This window comes from Neodiprion pinetum, chromosome 2, assembly GCF_021155775.2.
Source record: "Neodiprion pinetum isolate iyNeoPine1 chromosome 2, iyNeoPine1.2, whole genome shotgun sequence".
In the NCBI taxonomy this organism is placed as follows: domain Eukaryota; kingdom Metazoa; phylum Arthropoda; class Insecta; order Hymenoptera; family Diprionidae; genus Neodiprion; species Neodiprion pinetum.
This window is the reverse complement of record NC_060233.1, coordinates 29,522,589-29,538,598: the sequence shown is the minus strand read 5'-3', so window position 1 is coordinate 29,538,598 and position 16,010 is coordinate 29,522,589. Positions and strand designations below refer to the sequence as shown.

The following is a 16,010-nucleotide window of genomic DNA, read 5'->3' as shown; positions in this document are numbered from 1 at the left end:
GTAAAATGCGGTTAACGTCTTATCGGCAATTAATTATTTACGCGATCGCAGCTGCAGTATTAACGAGTTCGAGGGTAGGTGCGTATTGCACATATGTTAGTCGTACTTGATTGCGCACCGCGAAATTCGTCCAAGTATAGTAATTGAGAAGAAATTTTCAGTAAATTACCGAAGTAGGTGTTTCTCTTCATTGTCAACGTGGAACTAAAACACTTTGCATTAGGTATTACGATCGAAATTATTATTTACATTTTACGATTCCAAATACATCCTAGGTCAATTGATACACTCACAATCAGCTGCGAGCAGCTAAACGCGATAAAAGGATTCAGTTTTCGTTACCGGGTCACGTACCTGTCGTTACTTTTATCCTTTTATATTGCTCGTGAATTTCGAATATTCTAATACCATTAAAAACGCGGGATAGCTGTTATCGCGACCGCAGACTGAACATCCGGCTAATTGGCCGCTTCCGGAGCTGATGCGAATTTTTGCAAGATCGTATGTTTCCGACTATTAGTTTAATTTGAAAGCAAATATTTGCGAAGGGTACACAAAACCCTCCGGATTACCACTTTTTAATAAATGAAAGAGAAACTTCAATTTTTTATTCTCAGCAGAATTCTTACCAGTACACGGCTCGTGTATGTGAACATAAACCATCTTACAAAGTAATACGCAAACGGTAAAGCGTGAAAAAAACATTCCGCAATCATTTTTCTACATCGCATTAAACATAGCACGTATTATGGTGGATTTCATGGAAATCCTGTTTGACACTTGGTTTTCTACTTGTATTCGATATCGTGTCTTCCGGTCGTCAGAAACAATGGATCCAGATATACGGCCGCTGATAAAGTACACGAGTGACAAATATGGCGGGACTTCCGTCATTGGCCGGAAACCGCAAAATACCCGATATCCGGAAGAGTCCTGCAGGACTCCTCCTTTTCGGCGGCCCTTCCATTTATATATCATTTCTTCCCTCCACTTTCCGCGATATTTCAAAGCTAGAGATGATTGCGTCCTGCGTTTCGCTCGCCCCTCGCTGCGGTCACTCGACACAGATTTTTATCTGCAATAATTCTAAGCCAGAATTGTACGAAAGCTATGTAAACTCGTCTAGGACCTCATGCCGTGCAAACGCTATTTGCATAATATATCGTGCAAATTATCGTACGTCTGCATATTGTTTGTTGTGCCACGTTTCATTCGGTACACGTATGGGTAGAATTTCATAATTTTTCACCGAAGTACTCCGTTGCAGTCAGGTACTATTTTACGAACGAATCAGATCGGATCAGAAGTCAGTGTTGACGGATGGCTGGGCGCACAAATGTCCCAGGGTAAATTTGACATCCTCCTAGATTCTCGTAATCCATAAAGAAAATCCTCATAAATTTCGTCCTAAAATTTTTAACTGACAAAACGATCTTGAACCAAGTTTGTACGATATTACGTATATAATTGACATGTAAAAATACAAGTCCACCTTTTAGAGTAAGCTGTCTCTATATTTGAAATGATCTATATTTCACCAGCAATTCAGGAACCTGGCTTACCGATAGAATCTCGAGCGAAGCGTAAATCATTGACAACTCCTGAAACTTCTCCTCAAAAAACTTGTGCATATTTTTTCTCCAGAAGCTTCAATTTCTTACTAAATTTATGAGGAACTCTCTTGATCCGGCAACACGGAGTATCAGAACACAGTTGCGTAACGTATAGAAATGTGTCGAAATCTTGAGGTAAACGTATACAACTGCACACAGCGATCGAATGACATCGCAGCCATATATCCCGTGGGTATATGTATACGTATAACGAACGAGAGAGAATGAGTCCGATTTAATTGTCATTTCTGGGAAATTAATTCGCAAGTCAAATGCACGAGTTATGAAATGTCCATTGTACACAGCACGTACACACGTAAAGAGGGACGTATTCCTATAGAGTCGATCAGCGACGACGATTGTTTCAATCCCTGCGACCGCGGTGATACAGAGATCATCCGAAGCCAATATTATACCGCATATCCGCGAATCCCCTCGAGGGTGAACCGAGGGTGAAACAGCAAACAGATCAGTCTCCGTGCGCCCGTTGTCATCCGTCGTTGCCCGAGTACCCGGACTACAATCGTGAACAATTGGACGTCTGAGCAGCTGACAAATAATTCGCGGCTCATCCGCGCCCCTCTTCGCTGATTGATATATGCGACGATTTCGCGGTCTTTTTACTATACCGATGGATTCTGCAGTTTCATGCGAAGTAGGTATACTTACGGTCAGAGGAAATCGATGTGTTATATTGTATGTAATAATATTTTCTGTTTGTACGAAACAGAATAGATTTTTCTGTGGTTATTAATGGGAATGGAAAAGTCGCGCGAGAAGTTGAAAGTCGGTTGTCAATGTTTCAACTTGCGAAATCGACAACAAGGGAAAGGAATTATCGAACCAACGAACTAGATTTTGTTGGGAGTCAATTCACTTGAATCTGGTATCCGTTATTTGTTGCAAATACGATGACTGCGATTCAACGATTTCTGTTTAGTTAGTTTGTCAAGATGATTTAGCCAAGCGAATTCGTTGATTCTACTGCAAAAGCTTCTCTTGTCGCGATCGAGCAAAGCCTTTCACGTATTTCCAAAATTTAGTCGACTAAATATCATTTTATTTGAAGTTTATGGATCGTACCTCCGAGTCCTATGTTCATTGACGGAAACGATTAGTTGCTATACAAATGTCCAAATTTCGCGTAGGTATATTAATAATACTATCAAAGTCCCTAAAATTAAGTTTCAATCGATATTATAAGTGCACCTTAATGTACGAACATGATTATTTTCATTATCGTTATTATTAATATTAATTGTCGTTATCCGAAAGACTTTGTAATTCATTCAAGAATCGTGCGGCGATGTATTCGATGTATTCGAGCGTGAAACAGGAGTCATCGAGTCATGTGACAGTCCGTTACAGGTCCACGTGTCACACACGTACGCACATCGCATCCACAGGTCCTACACAACGGCAGCTCGGCTTTATCCTGAATCTTGGATAGAATTAGGCTGGCTGGCGGCTGGCTGGTTGGTATCGATGCGGCTGGCACACGGCTCCTGGTTGCTGGCTCAGCGTTCTCGTAGTTTCCTCCGTCCTCTTTACTTCCCCAGCTCGCCCTGCGAGCCTAAAGCTGTCTGCATCGTCCACGAGGCCCGGGGAGAATTCGTCGGTACAAGTATCTACCTGGACCCCCTCATCTCACGGAGGAGAATGTGTGGGATCCTTTGTAATCGTCGACCTTGACCTACGCGGAAGTCGTTTGTAACCATAATGCAAATTGTTTTTCAGAAAAAACAGGTATCGGTAAAGAAACTGTTTGAATATTGTTGGAATTACGAAAAACGAGGTACGCCTAACCATTTTGCGTTATCGTCGATCAAGCATTAAATTTTCGCAACAGTTACAAGAAAATATAGCAACAGTGATCGTAACGAGAAAGAATAGCAACGGATACTAGACTTTCCGGTAACAGCTAGAAAACTAATTTTCATTTTCTACCTATAACTATATTTTTCGATTGTGGTAACAAATAAAAATAGTCAAGGACCGAGCGGTAACCGAAACAAAAAATTTCTCTCAGTGTACCGTGGAATTAAAAGTTGTGTACCCAATTCCTACAGAGAGCAGATCGCAGCTCTGTTCGGTTAGAAAATTTACTTCCCATTTGTCCGTTAATTGCGACTGACTGTTAATAAGGAATGAAATTGGGGGAGGGGGGATTGCGCGTAATTCAATAATAATAAATAATTATACGTTTCGTTCGCTTGGAATTAATATGTCGGCCGATGGGTATTGAAACAAGTATAACAACGGACGACGGGTGCACGTGGACGTGTGTAGGTGTAGTTCGTCGCGGATCGAGCAGCGTCTGCAAATTCCTTATACCTCGTCCCCCGCGCACCTTCCCCGGGCCTTTCCGAATCTACGAGACTCTCGACCTCGAGACGCGACCGACGTTGAGTCGTATCCACGTCCGGGCGGATAGACCTTAAAGCGCCCTGACATACCCTTCACGCGACTTCGTATTCAACAATTCACCGGAAGCTTGGTTAAATAAATATGGATTCGTTTGCGTAAAGGGCGCAGGTGAGATACCGCCTTCGGAATTTCAGGCGAGAACAACCGGGTATAAGGAATGTATATATTTCTGAAGGGTAGCTTGGGGGGTGAATTTCAACCCCGTGCGATTTTCAAATTCTTCGTAGAGTTTCTTAGTCGTGGAAACGGGCCTCGTGACCCCATTCTTGATATGCGAAACAGAGACCTTTTTTTTCAACATTTTTGGCATTTTCTTCAACTTTGCTGCCGGTGTTTTACGAATACTTGAAACAATCAATTTTGGTTACGAAAACTGGGAGAGATTTTTATGCGAACCTTAAATAATACCTGGATATTTTTATTTTTATTCTAGATTTTTAGTACTCATTTTTTTAAACTAAATATCACGTTTCGGGTGAATTTCACCACGCGTGACCGTTTCGCGATTCTGCTAAGATGTGACCAATGCTAAGGTTAATTGTTATTTTCCATATATCGCGTAAAACTGCGTTTTCAATTCCTGAAATTTTATCATATTCATTCCTGTCAGATTTATAGAGTGAAATGTAATAGTTTACTCGGTACATGGGTAAAACATTGATATAAACGCAAATTTGAAAATCGGTACAAACTGTAAACCGAATTTAATTTTACATCAATTTTTATTTAAACGGAGAACTTTTTTACTTTCCCCTGAGCTGCACCGAATTAAACACATATAAAATAAAGATTGATGCCGTGTGCAGTTGTTATACCGTACGTATATATACCCGCGGCAATTTACGCGGGGTGAAAAAAAAACGTGGAATTCCGGGAAATATACTATTTAGGTATATCTACAACGTACACGTATATGTAACACACCTACGCATACGTATACGCCAAATATGTATAAGCGAGTCGCGGGACAACTTTTCATATCTAGAATTGAGATCTACACATGGTCTATATATAGTAACACCCTGGATTTATATCTTTATTTTCTCGTCGAGCCTGCTGGCGCGCGATTTCACGCGACGAACAAATTTTAAATTACCTATTCCCTCTTTCGGGGACGAAATTCACGATTTTTTACGACCCCCTCCCCGCCCTCCGTACGATCCCGTTTTCCCATGGTGCCGAATTTCGCTTCATATATTCCCCGCCTCTTCCTATTGTATCCTCCATATCATGCACTGATAACGTTCAGACTTTCTTCCCGAATACGAAAGTTTCCGTCTACCTCGATTATACCCTCGTATCTTGCACCGCGTTGCTTGAGTTTAACTCCTTCGAAAGCCGTGCAGCCTTGCTGCTCAATAGAGGTCGATGACACGACGCGGCGATGGTATAATGTAAAAAGAAAATTTCCGCACAGTCGAAATTGGAGGAGAGACCTACCTTATCGTTTTCGCAGGTGCGGGTAAACCGTGTCTTAATATGTAGAGGCATATATTATGTGTACCGTAATAAGGATACGAACGTACGTCGGTTTGCACAGCTGCTTGTGCATATTTCAACAAATGATCCCGAGGCGTCGCGGGGATCAATTATTCATTACTTATAAATTATCCAAGTTTAATTTTTTCACCGATTGGTATTGCGGATAATTATCGCGCGGTGTGGCAGCCGAGTTATGAGAATTTTCGCGCCCGCTGAGCGTACAAGAATAGCGGTCTATATTCCTGTCCCCCTGTAAATTGAAATCCGTGCAGAAGAGAGCGAAGAGTAAAAAGAATAGGAAAGACAAAAGAAAAAAACAAGGAAGAGAGAGTGAGAAAAAAAAAAAAAAAAATAATAATAATAATAAAAATGCGAATCCAGGGAACGATGAGGGGGTTGGCACGGGTGAGGGGAAGGTTGAAGGGCGCGACGGGGTGAAAAATTATAATAACGACTTTAAATATTAATGCGTTTTTCACTCGCGGTCTGCACGGGCTCTCTCGAACCAATGGCGGACCAGTCGACTCTCCGCCAATCCTCGAACTCCCCGACGAAGGATTGGCCCGGGACGGCGACGCCCCCGCGCTACGTCACCGACGTCGTCGTCGTCCCTGCGCACCCCCGGATTCGGCGAGCGTCGCGGCGCCGTTCCCGCTCCCGCACACCCGCAACTGCGGCCCGTCGTACGTCCTCAGTCGGCGATAATACCGCGGGTCGCCCTGAGCTCGTGGCCGAGAAGTTCGCAGCGCCGTTCGTACCCCAGATAAGAGAACGAAGCGAGCGTCGACGATATTAAGCAGAACGCACCGACGTACGTAGTACATCGGAATTGCTAATCTGCATTCGAAGCGATTACACCGCGAAACGCGAGGCGCGAATTAAGTATATAACTATCATTATTGCAGACGATCTGCAACGCGGTGGGCTTCGGATGCTGGAGTAGCGCGAGAGCTGTATAATATTTAATAATTGAGTGTGCGGAACATCGCGCTCGGTGATTTATTGCAAATCCTCGATACGGTCGAGGCGAGGTTTTCTTTAGTGTGCCGCAGTGCTGTTGTGGATCGTATATGGGATCGTTGTGCGGGGTGCGGTGGCGTTTTTGGTTTTTTTTAAATACGGTATATGCAGAGTATATGTATACTTGTCGTTAAACCGTGTGATAAACACTGCAGTGGGAAATAATATTTTTATCGCACGTACATGTGGACACCCTTTGCACCGCTGCCGGAAGGAGTTGATCCCAATTCCTGGCCTTTCGCTAGGGCGGAATTATATCGTCGTCGCAACCCCCGCCGTCGGGGGAAAAACGGCCCCTTACACGCCGAAATACGCGACTCCTGAGGTCGCTCTTGAACAAGAACCGCGGCCTTCCGCATGCGGTCGAATCGCCAATAGCACCGCGGCGGTAACAGCGGCCGCTAATCCTGCACTGAGGTGGAGAGCCAGAGCAGGTACCTCGTTCCCAAGCCAAGGTGGAGTCCGAGGCCGACGGTGTCAAGATGGAAGCGGAGGACCACCTCGCCAGGGAATATGTCCAGGAGTTTGTTCTCGACCACTTGGACCCCGCCGACGTCAAGCGCGAGGTGAGACGCACTACGATTTTTCGCGACGATGATAATCTACGCGTTCGCCGATTCGTGAATCCGATACGTCTGCAACCGGATTGATTTTTTTTTTAGATACACTAACATTCCTAGGGAAAATTTACGCACGAACGAAAGTTCGATCTTTTTGTATAATATCGTGGTGAAAAATAGCTAAGGGTGGAATTCTGATTTACGAACGTGTCATTTTTTGCATAAATTTTTACCAAAAATTTTCCATCTACTTCCGATTTGTCCATGTGCACGTAAAAGAACGATTTCTCATCTGCGAGAAGAGAGGTGGTGATATATAAATATATAGATTAATTACGTGTGAAAAAATTTCTAGTATGATTCAATTGAATGTATTTCACTCTCGATTTTATACCTTGTACCTATATTGCCAATTACAAGACTACTTGGACTATTGCACTGGGAACGTTTGAATGATCGAAAGATCGCTGCAGGAAAAATCGGAGAAATCGACAATCCTGATCCTGGCTAAATACGATTTCAGTAGAGTTTTCAAAACGATTCTTGACGTCCAAAACGAGCAGTTCAATCGTCTTTAGTAGATTATCCGTAACCTATACTTTAATAGTTGTCCTCGACGTTATTTCCCGACTTTCATAACTAATCTAGCTGTAAAAGTCTTGCTAAAGCTGAAATTCAGTTGCGTCTTGCATCGCGATATTCTTCACGTGTTATCGTTATTCACCGCTGATTATTACAGCTGTAATAAGAAAGAATTAAAAGCCGAAAGAACGAGTGAAATTTATTCCAGATTAAATACATAATCTTCTTCTCACGCGAATACGAGCTGCAATATCGCTAACTTTATTCATAATGCCAACGCAGGCAGTGTCGCTATAACCTAAAAAAAAATTCTTCAAAAATCTCTTCAGCCTTGATCGATATTGAAGTAAACGAAACTGTGCACGTATGCAAACATCACGAATCATCGGTGTCTGATTATTACTCGTTAAAGATTCATTCGGAGGTTCTATAGTCCGGTGGCCGCCTTCTATAACTTGCGAAACGCGAATCGCGCGGATGTTGCAGGTGCGTTTGGGTTCGCCGACGGTGACGGTGAGCGGGAGCGTTCTCCAGCTCCAGGGTCAAGTGGGTCAGGGTATCGCGTTGGCCCCGCTCACCCCGCCGGCCCACGAACTAGAACAGCCCCATCCGCTCTACGGGCAGCCCCACATCCAGGTGCAGCACGGAGTCCTGGTCAAGGCGCCGCCGGGCGTCGCGCCCCAGCTGACGACGCTTTCGCACCCTGGAACGCCGCCGGACACGCCGCCGGTTTCGGCGTCGCCACCGCCGATTCACCTCCACCGCGTCGGCGATCGGGACCTCCGGGACCCGAGGGATACGCGGGACCGTTCGACCCTCGGGATCGGCCTTGGACTTCACCTCCCACAGGGTCCTGGGGGACCGCTGGGCCAGGAGGATATGCAGGTCGTAGGCGGGGGTGGAATGGGATGGCCCCCGCACTCGCTGAGACAGGAGCCCCTGGATCTGAGGCCCCACTGTCCCCAGGATCAGACCCCGGAACCTCCGCCCGAATCTTGGCCGTCGCATCACCACTTTCAGGAGCTTCAGCATATCCCGCGTCACGCGAGACATCCCGGTGAGTTTTACGAATATTGTTATAATTACCACGAGGAACTCGTTTTTGATTTTACAATAGTCGTTTCAGTATTTGTTGTTGTTTTTGTTGTTGTTGTATTGATTCTTGGCGCTATTTATACATCGTATGTTATTATAATAATATACACCGTCTTGCTGATCAAGGTGACGACGTGCTGAATTCCATCCGGATGATATTTTTGTGTATAGAATTGGCTTACGTATTTCTCGTATGTTAATGTAGTTTTCACGTTGTAAGTGTTGATTTCCTCTCTGTGTTTGCTATTTTCAGCTTGGAACATACTGGTGTTTTAGTTAACGAAGCTTTGCTGTTCGTTCTATTTTTTTTTACACCTGCATAACGCAGTCCAGTTTGTATTTTTATTTACCTGCTGCAACTGTGCATCTTTTGTACTTGGACATGATATTTCTGATAATTCTCTAGATATCAGATATTTTCATACTATTATACATACGTAACGAATATTATAAACTCTATAAACTACGATATTTTAAGAATAAAACATTTTGTGTATGAAATATTAAATATTCAATATTTTATAACCAAAGTGGAGAGCGGATTTTTCCTCTTTATTTTCCAATTGATCTTTTCATGAGTATCTTTTGATATATGAATGGTACTATTGTACGTACAAAATCAACGTATAGACCGGTTATTTTGAATATGTACGTTAAAGTAACAACATTTGTGGTCGAAAATGTTTCAATATTTCTTATGTGACTTTGTACCTATAACGTAAGGCTTTACGAATTTTACGTAAACTTAGACTGCTTGAAAAATGCTACTTTTGTATAATTTATATGAATTCTACACTGAGAAATGACAGCTTTATCATGCTATAGAAGATTACGTTGGTTGGAAATTCTTAAATTTTCGAAAGTATAAATCACACCTTGCAAGCTACTTTACCTTAATTGAATGTCTTTATAATTGTCAATATAATATTTATCGTGCAGGAAATACAAGTTCAAATACTTTGGTAAAAGAGTACACGCACCATTCTAGAAACAGAGCAAAGCAATAACTTGTATTAAAATTGGATTAACATTCACTCGAAAGCTTACCTAGGTTGAATAATTTTTCGTCAAATAGTTGAACTATTGGTATTCCGTACGATCAACCATTGTCACCCATTGTCTAGTAATCGGTTCAAGCTGATTCATTTCGTTAAAACCTATATTATCGCCACTGTCGTTTTCTACTAATTTTCGGCAATTGCAACAAATTGCAACGTTTCTTGACGAATCGTGCACGACGTACGAAGCATAGGACAATATCAAGGACACATACGAGAGCTGTTTATAAAACGCATTATTTCACATCATCGTTGCGTTTGACGGCTGCAAGTTCTGATAATTAAGCCGCACTGTTCCGAGGCTTGCGCATACACGTATGAACCAAGAAGGCTTATTTTTTTACAGACGACGAGGAGTGTGCAGGTGGTTGTCTGGTTGCAGGCGGCTACATCACGGTCTCCGGTCACATCGAGTACTACGGTGGTGTCGGAGGCGGTGGAGGCGGTGGTCCAGGAATGGGACTCGGCGGAGGTGGCGGCGTTATGCAGGGTATGGACGACAGCATGCAGGGGATGCCGATGCAGCCCGGTCGGCCGATGAGCGTCTGCTCCGTAAGTTCCTGCGGAGGGCCGAGTCCTCACCGAGGTCCCGGAGGACTTTATTCGAACTGCGGAAGCGGAACGGCCGACGAGCTGATGAACGACGAACTTCTGATGTCCCTCTCCGTCCGGGAATTGAACAAGCGCCTCCACGGCTGCCCCAGGGAGGAGGTGAGTCAGGTCTCTTCTTGCTACACGTATTGGTGAGGCGCGGGAGCGCGCCCGAGGCGACCATCTCCCGAAAAGATCATCAACGGGATGCGAGAACGGCCATTTCTCGATACGTTCGGACCTGGTGTACACGGCGAGCGATTTTCGACGGTGTTGGTAAAAATTTCGAATTTTCGAATCCTTCGGGCTTACCGTTACGGAGAATGACACTAGGTCGAATGGTCCAATTCCCCTATACGGTAAGTAATTTCGAAGCGTTAAAGAAGTGAGGAAGATCCGAATTATAGGCATTTCATCGAAACTTGAAACGGGCGAGTAGTCGAAGTACGTTATTTCCAGTTGCTCAAAACCCCGAATGGCGGTTGGTACAGCGAACATCTCCCAACAACGGATTCCTCTTTACAACGGACAGTCTAAACATCTCTAATGTTGTTCTGAATAGCGGAGACTCCTCAATAACGGACAATATTTTTAGTCCCGAAGATGTCCGCCATTGGGAAGTTTCACCGTATCGTTCGGAATTCTGAACTCTCGGAGATTCGTCGATTCGAAATAACGTATTTCGAATACTCGTACCAACTGCGCTGCAATGCCTCCTATGTTCGGATCTATTTCGAACACTCCCGAATTCAACATCTCGGAACCGCCTGCTTACCGTTCGAGAATTCGACCATTCGAACAGACGACATCCGACTTAACGGTCAGTCCGAACTTTGAGAATTGGGAATTTCAATCCACACCCATCGAGTGACCAGGCGCGTCGTTTTGCGGTTTGATTTTTGATTACACGAGGTGCGTCGCCTCGGGCGCGCGCTTTGCTCGCCCCCAGCTCTGCAGGTCGCGAGTCGGACGATTGACTTACGTAAGGCTCCCCGGGGTTCTTGTGTCTGTGCGAAGGTGGTGCGGCTCAAGCAGAAGCGTCGGACCCTGAAAAATCGCGGTTACGCGCAGAACTGCAGGAGTAAACGACTCCAGCAGCGACACGATCTCGAGACTACCAACAGAAATCTACAGAACGAAATGCAGCGGCTTAAAATCGAATTGTCGCGCGTTCAGCAGGAACGCGACGTGTACAAACAACGGTGCGAGATACTCAGGGCCAGGCAGCACCATCATCACCATCACCACCATCAACAGCAACAACAGCAACAGCAACAGCAACAGCAACAGCAACAGCAGCAGCAGCAGCAACCTCAACCCCCCTCACAGTCTCAACAGCAGCCACCCCCTCAGCAACCCCCCCAATCCCAACCTCAACCCCCTCCTCCTAATCAACCGACTCCAGGAGCGAGTCCCGAGGTATACCTGTGACATCGACAACGTCGCGGCGGAACCTGCTGGACTTAGAAGTCCGTACTGTCGGGGATCAAGACGCAGGTCCGTTCCGCCCTGAGACACGGTTTTTTTTTCGGTTCGATAATTAAACTTGTTACATTAGCGATCGCTTTGAATTGAAGAATGGTGTATAATGGTTCTGCGAGGCGGAGAGAGTTCCACATTCCTATACGTATGGGATGTAGGTGATCGAGACGAGGTCGATATATACCTGCATACATGTTTGTATTATATCTATATATACACGGGCGAAGTGCAAGTGGGTGGGCGAGTGAGTGGCGGCCATTTTGCGTCACCTGCTCGTTCGCCGCCATCGCGGAAAACACCCACGCAGGTAGACGTGCATTGTAACTATTATACTGCATAGGAGAAGCGAGACGTCTGTGGAACCCTGATTTTTTCATTTCAGCATCCATCGCGGTCGGCGATTTCGAGTTCACTTTTTGTTTTCTCGATTAGTTTGGTGCAAGCCCCGTTTTGAAAGGCAATCGTCTCTGGATTTCGATGATACTAAGCTTAAGCAACCTTTTATAAGGCACATCTTAATTTTACATGAAATATCTGGTGACACGAAAACTAATGAATGATTGCAATCAACAATAATTTCATAGTTGGACCCTGCTATTTTACATATTCAGAGTCGTGCAGATGTTGTTTGAATTTCAATGCTAATTATATAAATTCGAACCAAGCATTTTGACGTCGCGTTGTGCTGAAACAACCCATGAACTTTACATGATTTCATTGTGGATATTTGGTTCAATTTAGTTTTGTACAACTGTTTCAAGATTGTTATTTTGCTTTTCAGAATATTGCCTACACTTTAAAACATAGATGGATTTCTGACTATCCGACTGCAGATTTTTGTCGCAATTTCACTTTGATCAGTTCCATATTTGTCTCGTTTGGTGTATCATGTATATACGACAGATGCCCGTAGATAATTGGAAATGGATGGATGGAATGTTTTAGAGGGTAGATACGGAATTTTCATCAAAATCTTTATTCTTCCTTCTAATTCAGGTTTTGAGGTGTAACAGAATTGAGTTAACTATAGAAAGCTTAAGCATTTGAATGTTGGAAGTGAGAAAAATAAAAATTGAACTCAATAATGTTATACGAGTGAATGCAAAGAGTATACATGAATAAATGTTCCATCATATCTGCGTCACTTTGTGTATGGTATAACTTGTAGGTAGGTACATACATACATACGTAAGGGAGGGGTCTACAAGAATTTTCCTTTCGAACTGTACAAATATTAAAAATTTTATTCATTATTATCATGATACATATACATGGTATATACCTATATATATATATATATATATATCCAAACTTATATAGGTATATCGTTACGTGTACAAAAGTTGGTCGTCCTCCAATTTCTTTTATGTATAAAAGTTTTTTCTATACGCGTATATATAAATATAATAATATACTTGGTTTGTTAGGTATAGTTTGTTAGTCAATTAGCCTGTTGGTTTTTTTAGTTTATTATATAAGTTGGTTGGTTGGTTGGTTGGTTGGTTAGTTGAATTAATTCGTTATCAATACCATGAGTTTATACCTATATAACGTATATACGTATAGGTATATACCCGTAAGTGTTATAATATATACGTTAAAATAAAGTAAGGGTGCGACGCGTGATAGGCTGTGCGTTATTCAGAATAATCTGAATCAGATCATCTTTATAATTCCGCGATATTTCGTCGAATCAGGCTTTGAAATCACGTGCTATAAAACGATGAATTTTCATCACTGATATTCGCGATAAATTCACTATCGCTTGACGAAAAGAAACATTAAACATGCAGATATACGTTGCTAGTTAATTAATTATTTGCAGGAAAATTTGCTAAAAATAACTGAAAAAAATGACACAGATATAATTAGGGCTCAAGGTTCATTGGCTGAAAAATAAGATGATCGAAAAGTGTGAATTAAATAATATTTCAATTATAATTGGTGCAAATTTTCATATTATACATACCTAATAAATTTACGAAAAATTATTATGATTGCTGCTGCAGATTGATATTGTAATAATGTATAATTCATTATTTATAGAATTTGACTCGCACAATATAGATCCGCCGAACGTGGTCTAATTTGCGTTCATTTTGCGAATTGTAATTCATATGTGTATAGGTATACACCACACGGGTAAAAGTGCAGGTCGGGTATAAATTTCCTCGTGTCTGGTTGCCTCGATTCGCTTTGAGCCGCGGACTCTGAGGTCGTATTGAATTTTCTCTAAGGTATCACTAGATTAAGCGAGGGTAGGTTAAGGGTAGGTGCGTACGAGTGATTAGGCAGCGCTGCAGGTGAGAGGGACGCGGTAGATCGAACGAGATTTGAATACCACGTTGTAGGAAACAAAATTGAAATGTCGTATAGCACAAATTTTAACTATACATAATATGTATAGAGGTATATATGTATATATATGTGCGCGCGCGTGTCTGTATAAGTATAAAATATTAATTGCACACACTAGAGATCAGTGGCAAGAAATCATCCACGATATATAACAGGTTGATGTAAATGATCGAGGTTATTTCTTATAATACATGTATATATGTATTTATATATACCTATACGTATATCGAATTCTCTCGTCTGTTATTTAATTTTAGATCAGAGGCTTTAATTAAATTCATATTATACCATACGATATATTTTTCATGTATATATATATATATCTATATACACATCGTACCTATACATAGGTAATAATATACATATGCATAGATCATCGATATTGTGTGTTTATAATATTATAGGTATATATATATATTTTTGTTCCGATCAATCTCTGTACCTATACTATATACATATACACCTATTATATGTATACGGTTGCGACGATTATAGATATATAAAAATATATCTTTCCATGGATGTCATCTTACAGCGCATGCAGGTTTCGTACGGTTTCCCACGGTTTTTTTTATACCTGCACACCCGACGCACATCGTCGACGTACGTAATGTCTCTCCGGTGTCGCGCGCACAGACGCATAATACCACTCCACGGTTTCCTATACGGTTTCCCTCACACCGTATGTGCATGTATGCATGTACACACGTACATACCGTACACGTGAATACCAATAATATACCTATATCTCCGTTAGGGGTCCTTCTTTTCTCGTAAACTGGGTTTGATTTGTGGTTTTTTATAATTGTCCACTTCAATGTCAACATTGAAAAAACGTGCAGACTTGTATCTACGTAACGTACCTTATTACCCTAGATCTAACTAGCACGCATGAACCCTCGTACCTTGCAGGGAATGAAAAATTGTTATGCGCGTGACGCAATTATATGTATCAGTTTTTTTTTTTTTTTTCCTCTTTTTTGTGTAATTTTTTCATCATACACATTGAAATTATCCGATGGATGAGAATGACTACTACTACTACTACTACTACTACTACTATTATTATTATTATTATTATTATTATTATTATTATTATTATAACGCCGGCAGTGCAACGTGTACATAAAAATTATTATATAACTGATACACATACCTATAAAATAAACGTCGCTTGCAGCGACACTTTCGCATAATATCATAGCCTCTTTCTACATTTATTATTCGATTATAATTTCACAATTTATTATACCTATTCTACGTTTATATTATTATAGGATTTGGCATCCTATTTGTACAGTCTTCTCGTATGTGGTAAATCGGTCAACGCCGTTCGCTTGCACGTTGACAACCTGGGCAGTGAACAGCTAATTTCTGACCTGACGTATAACGACAGGTATGTAAATCGACTTTTGATGAAATTTTTCGGAATAAAAGAAAATTGCCGACGATCTCAACCTACGCGCTTGTTAAGATTTGTAAAAACGATCATATATGGTGTTTTAAACGTCATGAATTCAGCTAGTACGTTATACACATAATATAAACGAGATTTACTCAATTAACACTTCCCGGGTGAGGCTGGGCGTCGAGAGGTGTCGAGATAGTGAGACGTCGACGGGACATCGCGATCCTAATGAGAGTTTAACTGACTCGTTCTCCAGGGGTGGTTCTGACGCCGACGGAGGGTTCCTCCGGCACAGCTCGTCGACGCCAGCTTGCGACAGTTTGACTGATCGCCC

At 42.3% G+C, this 16,010-nt stretch overlaps 1 protein-coding gene across 3 annotated transcripts; it reads left to right on the top strand.

Annotated features, from left to right (window-relative positions):
* The first annotated feature begins 6,220 nt into the window (after positions 1 to 6,220).
* Positions 6,221 to 15,442, top strand: tj (traffic jam). 3 transcript variants are annotated; one of them, XM_046614426.2, is made up of 4 exons: positions 6,221 to 7,108; positions 8,171 to 8,741; positions 10,220 to 10,557; positions 11,446 to 15,442. In XM_046614426.2, exons 1-4 carry the CDS (start codon positions 7,025 to 7,027, stop codon positions 11,857 to 11,859), a joined length of 1,407 nt encoding a protein of 468 aa, XP_046470382.1. In that variant the 5' UTR covers positions 6,221 to 7,024; the 3' UTR covers positions 11,860 to 15,442. The 3 variants fall into 3 exon arrangements, with proteins under 3 accessions (XP_046470382.1, XP_068989357.1, XP_046470380.1); XM_069133256.1 differs by having other exon boundaries at positions 10,184 to 10,548; XM_046614424.2 differs by having other exon boundaries at positions 10,184 to 10,557.
* Positions 15,443 to 16,010: the final 568 nt, after the last annotated feature.